At 51.3% G+C, this 24,931-nt stretch overlaps 1 protein-coding gene across 7 annotated transcripts in view; it reads right to left on the reverse strand.

Moving 5' to 3' along the window:
- DAB2IP (DAB2 interacting protein) overlaps positions 1-24,931 on the reverse strand; it is a 127,123-nt gene that overhangs the window by 33,676 nt on the left and 68,516 nt on the right. For 4 of the 7 annotated variants that reach the window (XM_059865451.1, XM_059865450.1, XM_059865452.1 and 1 more), the window contains one exon: positions 4,881-5,034. In XM_059865451.1, coding sequence (XP_059721434.1) covers positions 4,881-5,034 — 154 coding nt within the window. Of the gene's footprint in view, positions 1-4,880; positions 5,035-11,169; positions 11,230-11,514; positions 11,667-12,986; positions 13,334-24,931 lie in introns of those variants that run through there. The other 3 variants (XM_059865453.1, XM_059865454.1, XM_059865456.1) reach the window with 3 other exon arrangements.

The raw sequence follows: 24,931 nt of genomic DNA on the forward strand, positions 1-24,931 counted from the left end.
ATTACTTCTCCTCTTCCACACCAGAAAACACTAGATAATGGGCCCCATGCATGTGATGCTTTAAACCACCAAGTTCCACAACGGAGGGAGTGCAAATCCTCAGATGAACTAAAGATAAATTGGAACTCTGAGTGGTTACTTGGCATTCCTCCAGGCTCAGCCCAAAGCCTGTGACAGTAACAACCCATTCCTTGTTTCCAGCAGAACACTGGCTTAAAAAGCCTGCTTTCCCACCTTCCCCCCTGGTGTCCTGTGGCTCCTGGAGCCCTTGCTGTGAGGATCATGGGGACAGGTCTGTAGAGCCGACTCCTGGCCATGGCACAGCTTGTGCCAGCTCATGGCCCAGCCAGGGCACTCAGAGCTCACAGCACCCATCCTCAGCTGGGCAGAACCAGGGGGGCTTCCCAACCTGGACACAGCTGAAAGGGCTGCTGAGCCCTCCTCTCACCTCTCATGCTTCCAGGTCAAGGGATTTTCTGCAGTATTTTTGTGACTTTCTCTGGCCATTGGGAGTTCATAGCCAGGGTTTAAGACACACACTCACAGCAGTGACATTTTCAGTTGTGCAAGTGCCCCTTATTCCTCATCACACTCCTGCTATCCCAAGGAAACTCAATCCTGATGAGCCCATGGAAGCACCACTGTCTGGCAGCCCAGAATGACAGGCACCAAATTTCCTTCCTATGCCCCAACAGCTCCCTGCACCTGCTCCTCACAGACAGGTATTCCCCAAGCTGCCACCTCCTCCACTCGTGCTGGTCCTGACCACCAGGAACGTGGCTCCAGCTCTCTGCCCTTTGCATTTTTTTGCCCAGCAATATTCAGCATGTACAGCTCTGCTGGGAGGCTGAATGGACCTGGCTGGTACTTTAAATAACTCCCCTGTGAGCTTCATTTCCGCCAGTCTCAACCTGCAGAGTTATTTGGGAGCACTTTATCATCTCCCAGTGTTTGTGTTTACACACTGTGCACTGGGTTATCAGCTTCTGGGAGACACAATCTCCTTTAATTTCATGTATCTCCCAGAAGCCCAACCTGTTCTTACAGCAGAGCTGGCACTCACTAAGATTTGTCATTAGCAAACCTCAGTGATAAGTTGAACACATCCCTTCCTTTGAACACAGACCAGGGCAGAATGAGAAGAGGCCTGTTCTGTCTCTACACAAAAATGCAAAAATCTTCCAACTCTTGATATTCCAGAGGCTTTCTCCCAGTCCTTGCACACTTTTATATTCTGCCTGTAAAATACATTCAGCTGAGCACAAGCTCTCCTGTAGTTCCAAGAACAGACTCCATACTAGCAGGCAGAGCAGTGTGATCTTTCCAGCCTCCTTTCACACTCCAGAGTATTTCCAGCTTCTTCAGAATCTCCCATGGCAAACCCCCCTGCCTCATCTCCTCTCCACTGCTGCTGATGCTCCTGTTAACCTCCATCCCTGAGCCTTCCCACACAGAGCTCTGCTGGCACACAGGATTGTCACTGTATTTTCTTGCCACACTTAGGTAAACACGTGCATTATCATGGCCAAATTCCTTATTCAACTTTAAACCAATTATAAATAATCTTTCAAAACCTAAAAAAACTGTAACTGTCATACTGAAGTGAGAGATGGGGAAAATCATGTTTCAGATATGAAGTGTGTCTTGGTCTGATGGGAGCTGAAGATCACATCTACCATGTGTGACCAAAAATGTAATTTCCCCCAGATTTGCAATCAGATCCCAGCTTTGAGTTCTGACTTAAATATCATACGGCATTAATGATCCTTATGAGATATTAATTAACTTTATAAAGAGAGTGTTCTGGTCTCATCAAGAGTTTGGATATGCTGGAATACTGTTAATATACAGGACAAACTCTATTAATGAAACTCATTAATTCCTGAAATGTCACTTTTCCTATTCATTATCCCCACTCCTTGGATGGACAATCTGTCCAGATAAAATCTTGTCTTTTTAGGACAGTCCTGAGGTACAGGATGGCTTCACTTGAAGGCCCATGCATGGAGTACCAGGGGATGCTAACTGAGCACTGAGGGTGCTTCACTCCCTGTCCAGGGGATTTTCCAAGGCTCAGCTGCACCCCTGGCCCTGCAGCTGCTCCAGGCACCCGAAGGGCCACGCGAGCAATGGCCAACGTTTGCACAGCTGGATCAAATTTAGTGCTGCTAAATTTAGCTCCACTAAATTCTCCCTTGCTGAGGCAAGGCCAGGATGAGGCAACAGGCTCAGCTGTATTGGAGCAACCACAGTTTGTCTTTCCCTCAGCTGTGTCCTGGGACGGTTCATGCACGACTGTGCAAGGGGACAAGGCTTTGGTCTGCCAAGACCTAAGAGAGCCCCTCAGCCCTAATGGCCCTGCCTGGCCCAGGACCCCCAAAAACCAGGGCCAGGAGCAGGCTCTGGGAGCCTGGGCCCCAAGCCTCTGGTACTGGCTGAGATGCCCACTGTATATTTAGCACACGCAGCACGTGCGGTGGCACGGGATGATTTGCTGACTGAGGAGTCTTGCAAGGAGAAAGAAGATGATGCTGAGTAATTTAAAAAAAAAAAAAATCAATGAAGGAAACAAGTAAATACCGACTGCCAAGTACTCAGCAAGTGAGAAAAAAGCAAGTTTCACAAAACTAAGTAAGCAGAAAAAGCCAAATGCAGCCTGTGGAAAAGCCCTGCTCTGATGCTGACTGTGCTCCCTGGCAGAGCTGAGGGGAGCAGGGCTGAGCACGTCTTAATGCAGGGTGGTGGGGACAGAAGGGAGGAACAATTCCCTGCACCTTCATCCACCAGCTGCCTTCAAGGAGCCACTTGGTTGTTTTCCACTGCAGATGGCTCTGGCACCTCTCGCTTTTGTCTCCGTCTGGGTGTGCTGCCAGTTCCTCTCCAACCCGCTCTGCTCCATCTGCAGCCGTGTCAGATCCTCCTGGCCCGTTCCCCGAGGCTGCTGGGGGGAGGGGCTGTGTCAGGTGAGCACTGATGGCCCCAGGCCAGCTGGGGATGGGAACAGCTCCCAGGCACTGTCCCTGCCCGGCCACCCCAGTGCGGGCAGAAGTGAAGGATCGAGCAAGGCTGGCAGTGCCCAGCTGGAGACACCAGCCCTGCCTGTTCCCAACACACCTCCCGAGGGAGCAGCCCCACAACAGCCTCAAGGGGCAGGGATGAGGCACCACCACCAAGTGCAGCACCTTCCCCATCTACTGCACAGAAAACACCTCAGCTCCCCTCATCCCTGTGATCCTGGCAGGGCCTTCTCACCTGGCATTCTTGGTCAGGGCTGCTTTTCCAGGACATCCCCTGAGCTCCCTGGTGTCCCTCAGTGGTACCTGAGAGCAGTGGGCTGTAGTCACTGCCTGGCCCCCAGCTGGGATCCCAGGAGATCTGCAAACTCATTCCAGTGCTGACCTCACTCCCAGCCTCCAGAGGCTCTCAGTGACACGAGACCAAGGCATTGACACCAAGTGCCATTTAGCTCTCACCTCGGTCCCTCCTGCTGGAGCTTGCTGGTGAGCAGCCACCAGTGACAAATCAATGTCCCTGTTGTTTCCTGGCATTCTTCCTCTCCTCTGCAGGGTTTGCAGAACAGCAATTAACACGTTCTTTTTTTACAGTGTGACTTCTCTTTATCCAACTCACTTAACCCCAAAATTTTCTTCCTCCTTCCAAGTGTGTGGCTTGTATAACTTCCCTCTCACTCAACTTCGTACAAGTTCTGTTCATATCCCTTCCTCTCCTCTTGTGGGCTGAACAGAATTGGTAAACAACTCTTATATTATGGATGTCACATCTATTTTCCATCTAGCTTCATTTTATCTTTCTTGAGTGGAATGTAATAGAGGACACATAATTTACAAAACTGTTCCCCTCCTGACCCATTGCACTTGCTCAATTCCACAAAGAATGAACAGCAATGCAAAATTTATACTTCAGCCAACTACAGAGTTTATGTTTGAGGCTATTTTTTTGTAAGACTGCTTTCATGGTACCCACTTATATTTTAAGAAATAGATCTTTTAGCTCACTTATTTCAAAATGTGCTGATTTCGGTAAAGAAAAATGTCTTTATCTTTCCAGTCTGACTCCTCTTGAACACTGACATGTATTCTCACCCAGCACTGCCCATCCAAGGACAGCCTGCAGCCCCATCACCCCTACAGCACAATCCAAACACAGCTACACCATTGATCTGCTTCTCTGTGTCCAAGCACAAACAGGTGTTAGCTGCTCTTCACAGAAACACAAACATCCAGTGCCTTATTGCTGTAAGAAAACCATTTCCCAGTTCTGTACCCAACCACTGCCACAAGCAGTAACACTTTGCCATCCACAATTCAGGACAAACGATTCCCAAGATATCCTGTACTGAATTATCCAGCTCCAGCCTGGGTTGTACGTGTCCTACTCCCTCCTGCTAGCACAGACCTTACCACATGCCATAACAGATGTCAAAGGAATCTGAAATGCTCACAGATTTTTCTATTTACCCAAACAAGGGAAGCTTCAGTTTTCCAGACAAAGTCCTCCACACTCCCACTGACAGCAGCAGGCTGGCTCTGTGACCACATGTAATGTCTCTGGGAACACTGAGTAGGGATTAGCACTTCCCAGTATCTGTATGAACATAAACTGTAGGGGCATAAACAAATTCATGCTCTGCTGATACACAGCCCTAAGCAGTGCAGCACCTGTGCCAGCAGCTCTGCTTTACAAGGAGCTCATTGCTCTGATTGTGTGGATATGATCCTCCTTGGAAAGATGGGAGCAATTTTCTGCCTCTGAAATGCTCTCTGTGCAGCAATTCTGAGCAGCAATGCTCGGTAACAGCCTGGCCCCAGCTGCCAGCCCACACCTGGCTCCCCAGGAACAGCCCCAGCACGGCTCCTTACCTCAAAGCAGTAGTCTTGTCCCAGGATGCTACTGTGGACTGGCTTGATGACCACTTCCTCCTCCATACTGAGATCCAGAGCCTCAACAGCACTACTGGGACTGAGCAGGGACTCGTGGGAGCGCGACTCTTTCAGCCTCGGCATTAGATGGGATCTGGAGGAACAACAGCACCTGTCAGTGGATGCTCTCCTTCCCAGAGAAACCTGTCAGCAACATCTGTTAGCAACAACTGCACAATATTCCAGGGAATGTTCTGCCATGAAATAACCAAGGGCCCTGAAGAACAAGGCCTGCTACCCTGTCCCATTTGTAATTTCTACTCTGAAGGTTCAGTAATAGGCAGTATGAGCAGAAAAACAATTTTTCCCAATGCCAATGCAGTCAGGAGTAAATTCTTTAGAGGCTTGCACAGCGTGGGGTCTCTGAACAACTGAATCAAACTCTAAATAGCCACCACAACTCCTGAGGGAGACTTCCCAGGTGTGGGGTGCTCCTAAACGAGGCTTCCCAGGTGTGGGGTGCTCCTAAACGAGGCTTCCCAGGTGTGGGGTGGAGCAGTGTGGGTGCACTGGAGGCCAGCTGGCTGCAGCACCTGCTGCTCTCTCAGCAGCACCACCAGGTCGACAGCCCCTGGTGCTGTGCTCTGGCGGTGCCACAACCTCACCAAAACACCCACATCTGGATGTGCACTCTGTCACCAACAACCCTTGGGCTCGTGAGCTCTCTCTGATTGTCACACACATCCCTGGCATGGGGACAGTGTGGAAAATAAGGCTGTGATAGCCCCATTGATTGATCTAAATGCTCTGGAGTCCCACTGGCAGCATTTAGCAGCAGGGAGCCCACAGACAGTGAGCAGAGCACCATTTTTGAGGCAGCCAATACAATCAATGGTGCTGTAACTCTTAAAGCAAAACCAGAGAGCTCAAGGGGAAGAAAAAAAAAAAAAAAGAAAGAAAGATAGTTAAGTACTCCTAGGGAAAACACAGCAAATCCATGAAGTGGCAAGGGAAAAAATAACTTGAGTGCAAAGGGAGCAGCTGCCTTCTCTAGAGCCTGCACCACGTCAGATGTTCCTATGCCAGAGCTCTGATCCTGGTAACTCTGACCTTTAAAACCTCTGGCAAGCACTTGGGAGCTCCCAAAGACACCAAGTGTCCCTGCTACAAAGGGGCTGTGACGCCTTCTCCAAAGGCACGGAAGGACAGCAATAAGAGGAGTTTGTGATATTCTCAGCATGGTCTTTCATGAGTCAAACAATGCTCCCAGTATACTCCCAGTATACTCCCAGCTTGCTCTGGTGTGCGTTGGGTTTTGTTGTTCTCCAGAATGAAGATGACCAAAACAGAGAGAAATGTCAACAGTGCATGCAAAATTCATCACTTCCAGTGAATCACACAGCAGGCTGGATCCAGAAAGCAGCCCAAGGAGATTCTCAGATGAACAGCAGCAGCAGATAAACAGGTGCTTCTCTAGATCTGCCATTAAGATTCAGGCCATGCACCAAGCCCCAGGTGATAACGGAACTGCCTGTGGCTGTTCCCTGCCTGAGCTGCTCCATGGACAGCTCTGAGTGCCAGGGCCACCTCCTCCCCAGGGACACCCAGCCTGGGGACACGCTGCTCGAGGGCTCTGGGACACCCGAGGTGCTCCCTGCACCTACCAGGGCACCAGCCAGGACCAGCTGTGGTGACACCAGTAAAACATCTGCACAGCAGCCACCAGCACAGGCTTTCTGAGGGCACAACCTGCAGCCCCCAGTGCTGAGAGCCCTGCTGGGGTTGGCACAGTCCTGTGCTGGATCAGAAGCCCTAAGGCTCTCTGTGCCATTAGCCATTCCCTCAGCTGCCCACTCAGCCCACATCTCTGTGGCGAGTAAATTGATCTTTAGGGACCCAGCACAGTCATTTCCCAGTACTTTGTGGCAATTTTACACTATCTTCAGAGAAAAGGGTCCCTATCCTTTTCCTCTGAATGATACTGTAAATGAACTCTAATACAGGCAGACAGATCAAGTTACCTCTGGATGCCGAGTGCAGAACTAATATCTATGAGCTCAAGAACTGACAGAACAGACTTCTCTCGCCCAGCCCAGATAAGCCCAGAATCAAGGCATTTCTGGTAAATCTTATTTCCATATTTTACAGATGAAATTAGAAAAGGTAAATAACCAAGTTGAGACTTGCATTCTTGTGTACAAATATAAATAATGATAAAATAAACCACAACTCAGTACATCACTGAGTTGCACTGCCTCATGCTGGCCTAAGAATTTTTGTGAAAAATTAAAACAAAACAAGTCTACTTTTCATTTAAAATTACTGCAGCTGGATGGCCCCGGGTGGGAGTGCAGATGTGCTATTTGAAGGATTACCATGGGGGAGTTTCTCAGGACCCACGATGCTCTCACCAGATTCAGCAAATGTGTGTTTATATCCCTCCACTATGCTGAATGCCTCTGGGAATCCTAAAATGAAGAGGACTTTTTCAGGGAGGTTGTTGGTCAGGTCCTTGCCTCAGCAGGACCTGCTCCCACGATGTCTCTCCCTCCCTCTGGCCGCTGGGATCCAGCCCAGGTCAGCAGCAGACAGTTTCTCACCAGATGCTGCTCTGTGCAGGGGGAGCGCTGCAGGTCTCAAACCAGCCCTAAAATCCCAGCATCTGTCTGTGTACCAAGGGCTAAGTGGGGAGATGTCATTAATTAGAGCTGTTGGAAATCTCAGCAGCACGGATGAGGATCTCTCTGCCAGAGCAGTCCTGGCAGGGCAGGACGAGCAGAGCCCCCCTTCCAGGGCTCTGCCCCATCTCTGTTCCACCCCCTGCCTTCAAAGGGCACATGGTCCTTTCACTTTAATCCCTGTTCCAGGGCAGAGAGCACTGGTGTCCCTTGGTGACATGGCACTGTGGCACGAGTCCATTAACTGGAAAACATTTGCCAGTCCCCATTGCTTCTCCCACAGATTTCCCCTCGTACCAGCAGTAAGAGAAAGGCCACAAGCTGCTCTCCTGAGCCTGAGAACAGCACCCACAGCAGCAGGGACACCTGAGTCCCTGCAGACCTGTGCTGGCCATCAGCCCCCCAAAAAGGCAAATGCACCTGGAACACCATCTGCTGACAGTGAACACACACTTCCAGGATGACAGAGGTACTCTGTTCACATCCATCCCCCTACCACCACTGTGCAGATGCTGCCTGTGGGGCTGTCCTATCTCCTGCTCCAGTAACTCGCTGTATACTCCAGGTCCTGTCCCAGTTTACATCAGCTGATCCAATTCCAATCCTACACCTTTGTTTTAATATGCTGGCAATGGCCAGCTGCCCAGAGCCATCTCACAACAGGAACCCTCTTTCCAAACAGCACATTCAGTTCTTTTTGCCAAGGGCCTTTTTTAAATCCCTTTTTACTTGCCTAAAGTTCAGTTGAAATGAAGAGGGAAGGAAAAAATCTCATAAAAGAGCACATTAGTTCTAAAGAGAAATAACATTACTGCTACCGGCACTGACCTGGCGAGTCCTGCGGAGCAGCAGCCAGTCTCTGGTTATTAAAGAAAGAGCTCTGCTGCCCGAGAGCAATCAGAGAGGATTGTTGTGCTAAATAATAAAAGTCATAAAACATTACCATGTGAAGGGATGTATCCCCTCTGCCTGTGCCCTCCACAGCCACTTGAGTGTCACCAAATCCAACCAGGACCACGCGGACTGCAGGGAAGACTTGCAAAAACAAGGATGGAGAGGCAATCCATCCTCTCCTCACCCAACTCCAGGGCTGCCTTTTGAGCAACAGAGGCAGCAAACAGTGCTGCAAAGAGGCAACTCTGTCAGTCCTCATTTCAGAGCCTCACCTGCCTGAAACCACCCGGCTGCTCCTCCTGTGGTTTTATGATGAAAACGTTCCTGATTATTTCTGAGAGACAGAAACAAACAGAAAACCTGGTGGGTAGCTGCATGAGGGATGGGACAGACACAAAACCTAACACTGAAACAAAGGAGGGGGGGGAAAATGAAGAACGTTCCTTAAATCTCCTACTGTTCTGCTCTGAGAACATGAGCAGATTGGGGAATTCTGAAGGAAAGCCAGGCCCTAAGCTGAAGTCCCACTGGCACCAGCTGCAGAGCTGGCAGTGTGCATGCTTCCCCAGTGTCAGAAGGATTTGATCTCCCAAATTACGTTTGACTCTGTGACACTTCTCCTAGCCAGCAAAGACTCCCTGTGTGCAGCTTTTTGAGGCTGACAGTTCTTTGGTGTGCCCAGCTGGGCACAGGTTCTCTAGGGCAGCCCTGACCCCCTCCCCTGCACTCGCTCGCTGCAGGGGTCCCCCGTGCCCAAGCACAGCAGAGCAGCCCGGCAGATCCACACGCAGCACAGACAGAATCTAAATCTGTCTCCAGCCCGGGGATTAGGGGTTTGTTTTGACTGAGAACAAAGTGCACAACTCCAGTAAATTGATTTGCAACATCAGATGGGAGAAGGATTTTAGCAGTCGCAGATGGGAGTAAATCACCCACCACGCTCTGCCCTGTGCCACTGCCCCTCCTGAGCCTCACTGCCGCCGGCTCACTGTGGGACTGCGCTCTGCAGGGCCCAGACTGCTCCGATTTGCTTCCCACTCTCCTCCACAGCAGCTCTCCCCAGGGCTCAGCAGTGCCCGTGTGACCCCCCCCACACACCGGGGCCAGCTTCCCACTGACCTCCCACCACTGCTGAGAGTTCTCATCCCTTCCTCCCCTGTGCCTCATCCTGCTTCAATGTAACAAATAAAGATGAAAGCGATGTTATGGGAATAACCACCACCAACAGCACACAAGAGAACTCGCAGGCTTCCAGAAGACGAAGAATGTTTTTTTTTTTCCTGTAGAAGAGGACGTGGGGATGAAGTCTCAGCATGCAGCAGCACACCCTTCTCCGTGTTCTGCTGCCCTGAACTTTCTCCTGCTGTTCCCAGAACCCCAGCTGCTGATCTCTGCCTGGGAAACTCTGCTCAGCATACTCAGGATGGGAACCTGGCGTTACAGGTTGCCCTCACTAATGCAACACCTTCCCTGAGCAACACAAAGGACGTGTAATTAAACTTATTAATGCCTGCCCTTGTTTTCAGACTGTTCTCAGTTTCAACTGGCAGCAGGATTAATTACATTCAAAAGGACTCTGTCAGCTCAAACCAGATTCCAAACGTTGTTTTTGCCAGAGCAAACCTGAAGGATGATTTTAACCTGTGACATTCACCCGAGCGTGGGTATTTGTTTAACAACGTGCCACTGCAAAGTTTGTCAGGGCAGCCTGCAAGCCCAGCACAGGATAGCCAGCAAGGACACCAACGGCATTTATGATGTCCAAGAGGAGGGGCATCATGAGGAAAAGGGCATGAGGAGCAGGATGCAAAAGGTGACCTGAATTTCAATCATCAAAAATATTTCCAAGGAGCCTCTTTCCCACAAGCAGAATAACATCAACATGACACTTTCAACAGAAATCAACAGTTATATTAAAAAACATTTTTATCACAGCAGCCTAAATAGTGCCAGATCTGGGGACATCATACACAAACAGCAGTGACAGATCCACCACTCCAATCTGGAGCCCGAGTCACGGCACAGCCCTGGAACAAGTCATTCCCACAGCACCGGTCTCTGGAGCGAGCAGGGACCGACCGTAGGGCCCCAACAAACACCAGAGGCACGTCCAGGGCACCAGAAGCAAAACCGGGACGCAGGGACCGAGCCGGAGCCCCCTGCTCCCTGCCAGCACTCACGGCAGAACTCCCGGGGTGCTCCCAGCTGCACCCCAGAATCACCATCTTCCACGGGGGGAGCAGGGTGGGGATAAGGGGTTTGATTTTTATCACCTAAATTTTGCGTAACATCAGTCTGGAGGCGGAATCTGGACAAGGCGGCAAAGGCGAGGCAGGATGTATCCTCCTGGACAAACCAGACGGAAATGGAGCCGCAAGGCCCATCTCCACAGCGCGGCTGCCGAGCCCGGGCGCGGATGATGAAACGCCACCCAGGATGGAAACAAACCGCGAACGCACGGAACGAGGGACGGAGCGCGGCCGCACATCCCCGGGCCGGGCCGGGCCGGGCCGGGCGGGAGCGGCTGTCAGCGCCGGTCCCTCCAGCGCGGCGGCCTCCGCACCCCGGCCCCGCTGCGCGCCCGCCGCCCCCGGCCCGCCCCGGCCCCCGGCCCCGCCGCGGCCGCTGTGCGGGACCCGCCGGTCGGGGCGCGGGGCCGGGCGCGGAGTTGGCGCTGCCCGCGCACCCCGGGCACGGCCGCGCAGCCCCGCACTCACCCGCAGGGCCCGGCCCCCGCCGCGCCGCCGCCGCCGCGCCGCCGCCCCGCTCGGGCTGGGCCATGCCGCGCTCCCGCCGCCGCCACCGCGGGCGGGGACCCCCGGCCCCGCCGCCCCCGGCCCCCGCCCCGGGCCGGCCCCGCCGCCGCTCCGCCCCGCCGCGGCCCATTGGCTGCGCTGTAGCTGGGCAGAGCGCCCCGGGCCCGCCGCCCCCGGAGCGCGGGCTCGCCTTGGGGGGCAGCGGGAGCGTTTCGCTCTCCGCCGCGGCCCGGAGCACCGAGCACCCTCTCGCCTCCCGCCGACCGTTCAACAGCGCCCGTGCCCCGCGGTCCCCGAGCCGCTTACCCCTCGCCTCATGCCGCCTCTCCCGCCCGTCGCTCTCATTCTGTTGTGATAAACCGGGGTACAGCGCAGCTCTCCGGGAGCCCGAATCGTGCGGCGGCTGCCCCCGGCACCGCTGGCCCCGCCGCGTCCCCCGGCCCGGCACCGGGAGGGGAGGGACGGCGCCGCCCGCCCGCCCGCCCGTCCGTCCCTGCCCTCGGCCGCGCACCGCATTCCTTTCCCGTTTCGGAGAGCCGAGTCACTGACCTTTGCAGCAGCGCGATCCACAGCAGGGAGTAGCGCCTGCAGCAGCAGCCGGCGGCCCCTGCGTGAGCCATGGTCCGCAGCCCGCACGGAGCGCGCCCGCATCGGCGCGGAGTTCACCGGGGGGCTCCGGGCCGGACTCCCCGGCGGGGTCCGGGGGCCCGGGGCCCAGGCCCGGGCGGCCTCACGGAACGCGGGGCCCGGGGCAGCAGGTGAGCGGCAAAGGAGATGCGAGGCAGCGGAGAGGAGACGGAAAGGCTGCGCGGCATGGTCCCACTGTCCCGACTGCCACCATCCTCAGCCAGCCCACGCCGACACGTTCCCAGAGCCAGACTGCTGCTGTCATCCTGGCGTATTCAAATGCCTCCATTACTCATCAAGAACAAAGTAGGACTATCTAGTAAATGAAAAACCACCACACATGGCACTGTCCCCTGCCTCTTACTGATGGCTGCTTCCTCTTCCACTTTTCAAAGGCTACTGTCCATGTCTGCAGCAAAGCACAAATCCTGCAGCTCAAGCGAGGCAGCTCCGGATCAGCGGAGAAAGCCGACACCTGGGCTGCAAACGCTGGTCAGCTTTGGAGGGGCAAACGCCAACAGCGATAAACATCCCCAGGTGACAGGAATACTCGAGGTTCCTCCAGAGCACAGGAGAAGGAAGCAGGTCTCAGGGTAGGAGGTCACAGGAGCAGGTCCTGCCCGAGGCAGCAGGCACAAGTCTCGCCTCCTCCTAGACACACAAGCCGGATTCCCAGACAGACCATTCCTCCGGCCAGTGCCACCATGCACGGCACTGACAAACGAGTCAAAAGTCGCAGGTTCTCTGCCCAGTTCCAACACTGACTCTCTGCACAGTCTCCCCTATGTGCCTCTCCTGCTCAGCCAGAGAGGTGGCCATGACCCTCTCACTGCCAAAGGATCCAGAAAACATGAAGCACCATTATTACTGCGCTTGGCTAACAAGGAGCACGGTCACCTAAGGCCAGTGGGGTCCCTTCTTCCTTCCAGAGCAAACTGGTCCCCAGTGTGCGCCGGGGACAATGGCACCAGCTCATCAGCCACGCTGGCAGCAGAACACCCCAGTCTCTGCCTGTCCCACCTCCCCTCCTTAGAGGAGGACATGCAGACCCCCTTTCCCTTGAAGTCTGCAAACAGCGCTCTGGATTTAGCACATTTTGCCTCATTTTTACCTCCCCCATTCCCCCCACCAGCAGTTTGAAGTTTTCTCACCCTTTTCTGGCAGATGCCATGCAGAGAGACAAGCTCGCTGTCCTTGATCTGCTTTTCAGGGCTTCTATAAAGTAGGGCACCAGCATCAACCCAGCGTCAGGTTTTTGATACATTGCTGGAGTAGCCAAAAATAATAACAGGCAGCTTCAGTCAATCTTCTTCTCAAACCAGCAGCAGCAGCAGCACGGGGGTCCTTTGTGTGGCAGAGCAGAACTACGGTGCCTGGCAGCCTGCGATGCCAGTCAGCAATGCAGGGCCATGCCCGCCTGCCAGCCAGGCTGCCCCCAGTCCCGCTCGTGGGTCCTCACACGGAGCTCCTGCCTCCTGGGGTCCCCTTCCCCAGAGCCATCCGTGTTTTGCTCTCTGTGTTTCTTTCAGCAGCTTATCTCTGTGGCTGCTGCGAAATGCTAAGGTCAAGTTACAGTTTTACCAACCCTTTTATCTTCCTGGCAAGGCACGAGAAGGCAGAACCTGAACTTTGGAATGAGCCTTCGCACCTGCAGTGGGTGGAGAGCGGAGCAGACCCAAGGCAGTGGGAGACAGAGAATTCAGGTTCTCTCTGCAGCCCAGCACTGGAACAGTCTCTGCTGCCCATTCAGACACTTCATTGGACACTCTGGAAGAAGTACTGAACCCACCAAGCCTGCACTGGCTCTGCTGGGAACTGTGGCAGCTCTAGGTGACATAAGGACCCAGCAGAGCTCTGCCACAGCTTCCCCATGACAGCAAAGACCAGCAGGACCCAGCGAGAGCTCTGTCTGCTGGGAACTGCCCAGCTGAATTCCCCCTGTCCCAAACCTGAAATTCCAGGTGGTTGGTCTGTGCAGGACTGGGAAGTGAGCCAGGCATCAGGGGATGAGGTAACGTTTGACCTCGCAGCCTGTGGGACTGTCATGCCACTGATTCTCCACACTCACCTCAACAAATGGCAACTGTGTTTTCCCAAAGTGACATGGGGAGTGTCACTGTGCCCCTGTCCCACTGATCACTCTGGGGTTGGGCTGGTGTCTTAAACACACAAACCTGTTGGGACACAGATCTGGAATGCACAGGCCAGTCCCTGCCTTCTCCCCCTCTGTGGTATCTGGACTGAACACTTGTGTGGCTCAGGAGATACAGAAAGAAACTAAAACTCTGCAGACCAGGGCCTTGGGGACTGCTCTGTCCCTGTCCCCAGGGAGTGCCAGGCAGTGAAGGAGCCACATTCCACTGACTCAGTGTTCAAATACTGCTGCAGGGAGCATTTACTGCCACCAAGAAGAACTTGTACATCAACTTCTCAGCTCATTTTGTCCCAGCCAGGGTTTATCCAGCTTCCTTCCAGCGAGCTCGTAGCTCACTCCTCGCGTGCACAAGGTGTTGTTTCCCTGCAGACAGCTGTTCCCTCTGTGCAGCAGGTGATACAGAGGTGCATGGCACAGCGGAGCTGTGACTGCCCCTGCAGTGCTGGCATTGTCCCCAGGCCCTGTGAGTGACCTCCACCCCACCCCTTCTCCACATTTACACCTCTTGTTCCTGACAGGATCCCAGCACCACCCACCCTGCTCACTGCTCAACAAATGGCATTTGTGAAAGGAAAGCCACCATTCCCAGTCAGGGCAGGTAAAGAGTATTTTTCCATGGGTTATTAGAGGAAGTTTTCCATTCCCAGTTATTATTTGTATTATTTATAGTCCCCTTTTCTTGGGCCATGTTTTCTCCTCTGGTCCCAGCCAGGCCTGGCTGACTCTGTTTCCTTGGTTGGGCAGAGGAGGATGAGGATGGTCACAGCCTTGCCTCCAGCCCTCTGGGCAGCAGCCTTTCCACACTCCAGCCTTGTTTGCCTTTCTGAGCTATTAAACCCAGATATCTCTCACTTTTTATTGACTGTGAAGCCAGTGCTTTGTGCTTTATGACCATGCTGTCTATCACTGGGAAACAAACAATTTCCTAATAACCTCAAGGAGTCAGCAGTGGAAGGGATTGTGATTATCCACATCTACTCCAAATTTACAGTTACACTCAAATAGCCTTTGATGCCATAAATGCACTTGTTTTATAAAGCTGGACCAATCCCATATTCCAGCACAATTAACATTAGGATATGTGGGTTTGCACAGCTGTTACTGATTGCTGCTTCTCCACCTGCTGCACTGACCCCCAGAGCTGGGCTGCAGTGATGGGGCAGAGCTGGCTCGAGCACCCCTGAAAAATGGGGCACTGTTTCAATAGTGTTTATACTGAAAGAATATTTCACTCTGCCTCCATCCCCCTTTCACAGCACCCAGACACTGCATCTGACTGGCCAATTTCTCTTTCTGCTTATAATTAGCTTCACTTTTCTGCTCTCCTGGATAAGCATTAGGCTTTCCTCTAGGAATGTAATCCCAATCCACAGGAAACCTGTCTTTACTGAGATGCCACTCATCTTTTCTGCAGGTTTTATTTAAAACAGAACATTGTTATTAGTAGCAGATTTTTCTAAACCTTTTTGTGAGGTCCCATTCCTGCAAACATCCAATATCATTCTGTGTGATTAGTCTCGCTTCAGAGACACCACTTAACATTCAACCACAATTTGAGCCAAGGCATTTGCAGGAGTCAAGTTTTGAATTTCAAATCGGAACTACAGAGAGGTACCAGTGGCGAATGACTTTGAGCCTGACAAACACAAATAGGTGTTTTAGCATCCAAACTACATTTTCCTGTGATCTGTCCTTCTGTCTAACCATACTGGCCTGTATAATGGCTTCAGTTTAATAGGGAAGAGCTGACTTTGGAGGCTGAGTGATGTTCAACAAAATGCTGTTCTTAAAAAGCAATATCCAAAGAAGGAAAAATTTATAATCAGAATAAAGTTGGGGAAATATTCTTTTGCTGCTGCTTAACTTCCCTTAAAGAAAAAAAGAAGAAAAGCTCAAAGCATTTTAAAGTTTGTTTGTGGTTTTTTATCCATAGCTGGCACCAGGATATAAAGCTAACTTCTTCCAATTGCTATCTGCCTTTTAGCCAGATAGGTTTTAGTGTCTTCTAGGGATGGATAAAAAGCACATTATTTCATGGGAGCCTTCTTTTCAGATGGGATGAGAGCTTCTTCTTCTATGGCCTTTTCTGGGAATGACCCCTTTGTTTCCCCCAGAGCAGAGTGAGGCACAGCTCTGCACCAAACCCAGGTCAGCCCCAGGGACCTCACTGGACCATCCTGACTCTCCTGGACCATTCCAGACTCCACAAGCAGGGATTAAACTTGGCAGTACTGGGGTGCACTGCATCACTTCTCCAGCTCATTTTTTTAAGTGCAAGTATCATTACTGCATTCTCCATGCAATGCCAAGGGCTGCTACTTCCAGAGCTGATGAAAAAATTGTTATTAAAATTTACAAACTGTGAAAAACTCTTAAAAAAGTCCAAATCCTGGCACTGCCCTAAATTAAATTACAGCCAGGAGCTGCCAGGGGTACCTGGATAAGCACAGAGCCAAGCGTGCATGCAGTCCTTATCCACAGCCCACACCTGCTGCTCCCTCCTGGAAGTTTCACTAATGAACACTGTGTACAGCCCAGAGGATTTCAGATAAGGGAAAGGTCAGGGTGAAGACTCAGGAGTGAAGAACAGATTGAGCGGGGTTCATAAATGAAAACCCCATTTTAAATCTAAAATTAATTTTTTCAATAAATTAGGGCAAGTGAGCTTTCCTCCAGCTCAGACAATGCAGCTTTTCCTGGATATGGACCACTGGCAGGAGGAGGAAGCAAGTGTGCTCAGGAATCAATGCTAATACCCTCAAAAATTAATCTCTGAAAATTGCTTCAATGGAATAGAAACGATTTCATATAAATCTCTGTATAGCAAGAGCTGACAGAATATCACAGTGATACCTGGAGTAGGTAGAGACTGAAAACCCAGGCTTTGTATTTTCCCACACAGGGTCGGTGTGGTTGCTCTGCCTTTGTGTGCCTCAGTTTCCCCACTGCAGCCACAGGCAGGGGTATCAGGGAGTCTGTGAGAGCTGCTGGGGTCTGCTAAGAGCCAGCTGGGGTTACCCAGGGTGGATGTGGCTTCTCCAAGATGGAAACACTGCCCATCCCAGTGGAGCTGAGAGTCGTGGCTTGGCTTTCAGCACACAGCCAGGACTGCTCTCCCCGGGGAAGGGAGGCCACGGGGAGTCTGGCAGTGCCAATGTCTGAGCACTCTGTGCACTCTGCTACCTGCAGGACCAAGCCAGCCACGGTGGCAGCAAGCTCTGCAGATCTCCATCAGCCCTCAGAAGAGCAGAGTCTCTCAGCCTGGCTGGATAATGCATTAATTAAAAGAAGACAATGAGCAGTGTCAGCTTTGCTGCTGACAATTTGCTGGGGAGCTTCAGCCCCTCCTTGGCTCCACCTGAGCTGTGCCCTACTGAGCTTCCAGGGGTTCCTGCTGCTCCTGCCCCGAGCACCCAGCCCACAGCTCACACAAATCCTGGGAAAGGGACCCAGAGCCTGGCTGCCAGCAAAAGGAGAAGGAGCTGCAGAGCCATTCCTGCAAATGCCAGGCAGTCAGAGCCAGGAAATCATCCTGACCTGAAACATTTTTTAAGTTTTTCATGTCTTCTGAAGGGGACATGGAGATTCCTGAATGAGTTCTCCCATGAATATCTCCACCCTCATCTTCTAAACAAGGGAGCCAGAGGGGAGCTTGACCTAAAAGTTCACTGTGGAGGGGAATGGAGGCAAGAGCAGGGCAGGTGTGAGCCCCAGTTCAGGAGCTGTACAGTAGAAGCAACTTTCTTTTCTAGCCAAGCTGTTTTAAATCAATCTAGTTAGACACATGCAAAGCACTGACACAGATGCACTGAAACTGGTTTGATCCTTGCCTGAACAGGATTAACTTGCCTCAGTTATTAACCAAATTAAACCCAGCTCATCATCATTGCAAAAATGACTTTATTTTACACTCACAGTTGTGCAGAATTTTTGTAGACAGAACCTGGAAGGATTTTCCTTTGTGATGGGTGTTCAGGGTCACCAGAGAGCTCCCCACAGCCCAGCCTGGAATCAGTTAACTCCCTGAGGTAACCTGTGCCTGTCTCACCTACCATTTTTCTCTATTCTTTAATGTCTAAACCTACATTTTAGGCCATTAGCCTGTACTGATCACAGGAAGAGTTAAAACTACTCAGACACACTAAGAGCCTGAGTTGATGTAAAGTAGATTGAGTTAAAATAAACAGTTGCACAGACACCTTCCTTTCTGCTGGGCTTCACTCCTTACTCCCAGTCCATGCTCTGCCTTTCCACTTACCACCACTGGCAGTGCTTTGCAGCTCCCCTCTCTGCAGGGTTAAATCTGCAGGGCAGAGCCCAAAAATTCTTATTTTACTTTCTTCTGAGGAAAAGCAAAATGTTTGGATCTGGTTTAGATTTTGTTCTTGTATTTAATTTTTCAAAACACCAATTTCCACAAATATTTTCTCTTCCTCTGATGGAATACAAAACCATCATCCAAGTGGGAAGAGCCAACAGCCCCCTCTGCCCTGCTGCCCATCCACTGAACTGCTGCTGTGCCCCTGCACTGAACCACTTGTTCTTATCCTGACAGATGCTAAGCTTAGGTCAAATCCCTGGGAATACACGGGCCAGCGTATGTTCCCAGAAACAAAACTGCAATCTGCTCCTGAGCTGATGAGGCTGCCCTGGATTTACACGGTGGCTGGAGCCCTGTACAGCTCCATGCTGGAGCCTACACAGAACTCCCAGGTGCTGTGGCCAGCAAGGAAGCCAGAGAGGGGAGTAGGGGGTGCTGGCCTGGGTGGGCACAGCCTGGGAATGTCCCATCCCAGAGCCAGGGATGAGTGTGGCTCTCCTCCCTCCAGTGACAGGGGCTGCTCCTCCTGTCCCTGCCTGGCTCCAGGAGAGGGCCTGGCTGCCTTTGTCTTCCATTCCAGTGCACCAAAACTGAAAGCACCGGGTGAGTTTTCCAAAAGAGCAACTGTGCTCTAAACACAGAGAAAAAGCAAAGCCCATCCTGGTCCGAGCAGCCCCAGCTGCTTCCTGCTCCCTCACTGACAGCAGCCCCAAGCCTCTGATGTCACCATCCTGCCCCAGCAGCATTAAAGCCTAAAATGGCTCCATAAATCAACTGGAGCTGTTTGAAAAGGACATTCTGTGTGGCCCTGGATTGTACTGTCCTCTCCAGGACAGGACCCTGAGCCATGTCCTGATGTCCCTGTCACAGGGTGGGAGGCAGAGCAGGATTCATCTGGGAGAACACAGGCACAGCTGAACGCCAGGGATTCAGCTGAAGCTCTGAAACAATTTAGGTGAAAGGGGAGCTCATTTCAGCAAGAGCTGTGTCACCTCCCCAGCCAGGACCTGTCACTGCCCACAGAGAGGTGACCCCTGCCTGGCTGCTGCCCAGGGGCACGTGGGGCTGTACCCCAAGCAGAAGAGTGGGGTACCCACACTGTGCCCCAGCCAGAGACCACATGGGGCTGCCAGGGGAAAATGGCCCTGGGGGACTTCCCCCAGTGCCACTCCTGCTCTGCCCCCCTCCAAGGCCCAGCCACACACACACAGAGCCACAGCCACCCAGGGGGCTGGCAATGGGCTCCTGGAGCTGGGCATGTGCCTGTGACTGACTCCTGAGCCGTGCCTGCCCTGCCAGGGCTGGCTGTGCCCAGGAAAGCACCAGCCTGTCACCAGCGATGACAGGGACAGAGGTGGCTCTGGGAGGGACCGAGCACGGGCTGGCACCGAGTCACTGCACAGCCTCCACTCCTGTGTCACTCACAGGGCACGAGGGTGACAGCTCAGACTGCTGGGCTCTGAGGTGGCACAGGGCAAACTGCTGAGAGATTAAAACAACTGCCAAGTGAGAAAAATGTTCCATGATTTCTTCACTTCTTTGGACACTTGAGAAAAGCACAAGTGATGAGGACCTGGCTGGCTGATGTGAGGATAGAACAGGAATCTTCCCTGGGATGAGGGATGGGTTAAATGCTCTGTGCTCTCCAACCTACAGCTCTTGCAAAAGCCAGATGCACCAGCAGCTGCCACACAGAATACAGAGAATTTGGGAAAAGCTGCCAAGTGCCTTGTCTGTTAAGTGCCTACAACACTCACATCCATGTTACAAATGATGGGATAATAACTTAAGATTTTTTGCTTATGGATATTTTTTCCTTTTTTTTTTTTTTTTTTTTTTTAACTGATTAGAGCTGAAGGAATATGTTAGCCCAGTCCCTGGGCAAAAATCAGCTTCAGTTCTGGGAGCTGCAAGGATGCAGCAAAGGACTGAATATTATACCCAAGTCTGAACATTGTGGTTTGGGAGAAGGCAATAAAAACCTCCCTGCATTAGACTGATGTGCAATTCCTGAGTACAGTCTTGGCCTGCCTTTGACATGTGGCTTCCCCTATCCCATCCCTTAAACACTTTATTACTTTATACACTTTAAGAAACAAAACAACTTTTTAATTCCTTTGCCTGTAGAAGTGTGAAAGCAACTTCTTCCTAAATGCAGTGAGATCCCAAGTGGAGCCAGGAAGCCACTTGAGTTGTGCACCATAAACACTTCCACAACGTGAATTAATAAGTCTCTCTGAGGATTGGGAAGTGTGCCACATGCAGCATTTCTGAGTCCACAGCCCTTTTATCTAAGTTGTTTTTTCCTTTATCCTTGTCTCCCTCCATGACAGTTTGGAGATTTTTGGCATCCAAACTGCAGCCTGGCTTGTCAAGCTAAGCATCAACTGAGCCTTTATATGTACGTGAGAAATGAGAATAGAGACAAAAATAGTTATTAACTGTGCTTTTGGAATACTGAACAAGCAGAATGGCTGTGTGCCAGTAAAGGCAGGGTTTGGAGCAGTTCTGATCCACATCTGTTTGACAGTGGCCAGAGCTGCCGGCTCCAGCGGAGCCGCTCCCGGGGCTGGATGGGGGAGTTGTCCCCTCTGCATGGCTCTGTCACCCTGATGCCACGTTGGGGCAGTGACCACACCAGCAGGTGGCAAGGGGCAAGTTTTCCATTGCAGACTCGGTGCTGCTGCACTGTCTGCACTGCGGGAGGAGAGGAGGCTGCTCCTGGAGCACATCAGCGCTCCAGGCGCTGGGATGGCTCTGTGGTGCAGACCCAGGCATGATACATGGGGACAGTGGGGACAGTCCCCTCCCAGTCCACCTTGTGACACTGGAAGGGGTCCTCTCGGAGCCCTCAGCATTCCAAGGAAGAGCCAAGTCCATCCCCTGGCTCTCAGAGGGCCAAGTGCCCTGCAGGGTCCCTGCTTCCAGCACAGTGACGTTCCTTCCCTCAATCCCATCCACACAAACTGTTTCTCAGAGATGATCCCAGCTTGCTGCAAACACTAAAACAAGTTTGGAAACACTGGGAACACTGGACTCCATTAAAAAGAAGTGATCCATGCCAAGGCTGAGAGAACAGGAATGTGACCCAGTGGGACAGCCTTGGCTTGCAAATGGCTCGTGGACAAAGCTCGCTCTCTCCCTTGCCTTTCACCACTGCCAAGCAGTGCCTCGCTCCCTTTATTCTGGCAAGTGCCTTCGGTGAAATGTACAAGAATTTCTCTCCACGGAGGGAATTTTAGAGGAGAAAATGGAAAATGTTGCTGGGTGACCAGCTGGAGTTCAGCAAGGTGCTGGAACAAAGTCCTGCAAGGCTGTTATGGATGGCAGAACACCCAGCCCAGGACTGCAGGATGCTGCAATACCTGTGCCACACTTTGAATGGAATTTTAATTATAAATAGGAACAACAGACATGGCCCAGATCCTCACTCACTGCCTGGTGTCCTCCCCACGCTTTGAAAAAAAGCCACTAAAATCAGAGATGTTCAGCTCCCCATTACAAGACTGCTAAAACCTCCAGTTCCTTTAGTAATTACTATAAAATACTTTCAGGCAGTTTTTAAAGGCATTAGTGAGACAAAATGAAAAAAGAAATACTGCTGTTAAAGGTATGTTAACCATTCCCCTTATCATCCAGCCACTTTATTTTAATGAGGTTTGTTTTCCTTCTGCTATTTGCTTTGTCACACGGTGCAAGTCTCTGAGTATTTCTGGGTGAGATAAATGACTTTGGAGCAGGTGGGGCTGGCAGAGCTGTGGGCTGGTGGATGCCAGCCAGGCTGGGCAGGCTGGAAACGCAGTTGTCACTCATGCCCTGTGTCACAGTGGGCAGGCAGAGCCTCTGCTTCCATCCCAGCACAGCTCTGGGGGCTGCAGACCAGAGGGCTCGGAGAGAGCCTCACGCCGATCCCACGAGTGGGAACACAGCTACAGGAGCTTTATTTATGGTGATATTAAATATGCAACAATCATTCCCCAACATCAGAGTAATAAACATCACTGCTCCATCTGATCTGGAATCAGCAAGCATGCTTCTCACATTCACAGGGAGAGAGAAAATGCTGAATTATTTATGCCTTGACTATGAACAAATATAGAGAAAATAAGTGAGTTTGGTACAATGCAGCAGAGCAGATTCAGGGCAGATTATTGTACATCTTTCAATCAAAACAGACTCTCTCATTACTCTAAACAATTGTTTCTCCTCCAAAAGAAGTGAGTTAAGGAAGTCTAATTAAGGGATACAGCACCAGCCACAGCAGTTCCCTCAGTTCCACAGGAAGGCAGGGGCTGACTGACTTCCCAGGACATGGGAAGATCCATTCAGCTGGTAGGAGCAAACATATTCCCAGCTGTGTTCTACAAACTCCTTCTAAACCAAAAGAATTCCATGAGGTCACCAAGTACCAAAGCAGCAAACACAAAATTGGGCCATTCTGCCTCATATTTGCATTTCTCATCGTGAACCATACTGTGACAGGCTTCTGTGGGGAGCAGAGGAGCTCTCTGAACGTGGAGTGTGCGGCTGTGCTGAGCCTCAGCCCTGCCACAGACGGATTTTAAATGTCCCAGGAAGCTCTGTCATTAAATGAATGAAAGGAGGATACTCCAGAGCTGCACAGACACCTTCCTACTTTCCATATAAATGCAGGATCACTGTTACACCTTCCACTGCCCTGAGACCTGCAGCCAGAATTAGCTGATGTTTGCCATGCCCCGCTGACATTTCAAGCTTGGCAGGAATAAAAATCCACAGCAAAAAGTGGTGCAAGTGCAGGAGGAATGACAAGAATTCTGGGACAGGAATGCCCTCAGAGCCTGATTTCCAGCAGCCACATCAAGCCCTTTGCTACCCACATGTGTGTGCATGTGATAGGGAAGGAGATGAGATGGGAAAGAGGGGATGAGAGCTGTCCTTCAATTTCTCAACAGTTTCTTAACTTAAATCCTTCATTCTGAGCATAAGCACTAAATCAGGCTCAAGGAAGGAAAAACTTAATTAATCAGAGGTAGCCAAGTTCAAAGTGCGCCTGGGGTCGGCTTTATTACTCTCCTTCACTTTGGAGGTACAGGGTTTATGGATAATCCCTGTCTGCTGCAGAATGACAGCTATGTGCTGCCGAGTATTATTTCCTGGCAGTAACTAAATTTGAAGGTCTCCTTTCCTTCCACTCATCTTTTTAAAGTTTAATATTGTCACTGAAATATAACCGAGGGCCATATATAGCACAAGGGTTTAAGATGCTGTGCCCAGCCTGGTGACACCTGGCTCCAGCTCCACTCGTGCCTTGCAGACTCCCCTCACCAAGGCTTTTGATCCCAGTGAAACTGGGAATTACTGGAGATGAAAAAGGGCTGCGTGGTGCCCTGAGGTAACAGGCCAAGCAAGCCCTCTGATATCTGCTTGCTGAGTACCTCCACATCCAGAACTCTGCTGCTCAGTCCAGGGAGCTGTATCATCAGAAAAACCACTTGATTATCTCCACAACAAACACTTGATTTTCTCCATGCACAGAATCACTCCGGAATTTAACCAATACCAACAGCCATCCATTACCTGATTAAACACCAGCTGTATAACACCATCAAAAGCAGAATCAGGTGTTTGTGGAGCACCCCTTTGGCTGAACCAGTCTGCAGAGCTGCCCACATGCTCTGCACCAGCCCACGGGCTCAGGGATCTGATCCCTGCCCTGAACTGGGTGTTCCCTGCCCCCAGTGCTGGGAGCCAGCAGCCAGACACTCCCTCGGTGTGGAACAGCCCCAGTTCCTGTGTGTGGGCAGGGGGCACAGGGTTCTGTGCCCAGCAGCCCATTCCCCCACCAGGGAAGGAAGATTCTCCCACAACACACTCCAGCTGGTTTTTTCCTGCTGGCAGCAGGCTGGGGGAGTTACTTCTTCAGACCTGGACATGTTTGGTGATGGATCACCATGTTCACTCTGGACAGAGAGCCCCGTTCCACCAGCCCACCAGGAGCAGAGGGATGGAAGGAGCTGGCTGGGCCCTGGCCAGGGCTGGGCAGGTGCAGGAGTTCCTCAAGGGCTCCCTCAGTGCCCTGAGGTGGGATCTGTGCCAGAGACCAGCAACTTCCAGAGAAGCATTTGTTGAGCTTGGGATGGGGAGTTCTATCCCATGCCTAAATAGTAAAGCCAGCATTTAGTTCCTTCATCTCCACACGAAGTATCTCATTTCAATTTAATTTCACAGTTGTAATGGATTTTTCAAAAATATTCAAGAACATATTTACTTTCCAACATCTTATTTCCTTTCACATTTGAAAAAACTTTCTATCTAATCCCTCAAGTCATCCTACAGTCTGAATAATTTCAGGTTTTTAATCAATAGCTGTCAGACTTGTCAAATTACTTTAGGGACCACAAAGCAATTTTTAAACATTCATAAACCCTCGTAGAACAGTTAAGTGCACTGAATTTTAAAAGAAAGAGGAACTGAATAACACTGATCAAATAGGATTATATTCTGGCAAATTATAAATTAGTTTTTTTATGAATCTTCTCACAGCTACTTATCTAGTGTCAGGATTCTTCTGCTGCAGGAAGAAGCGACTGTTCACCTCTAGAGAAAGAAGCCTTTCCTCTCCTGTCTCCAAGCCTCCT

Source organism: Haemorhous mexicanus, chromosome 21 (assembly GCF_027477595.1).
Source record: "Haemorhous mexicanus isolate bHaeMex1 chromosome 21, bHaeMex1.pri, whole genome shotgun sequence".
Lineage (NCBI taxonomy): Eukaryota > Metazoa > Chordata > Aves > Passeriformes > Fringillidae > Haemorhous > Haemorhous mexicanus.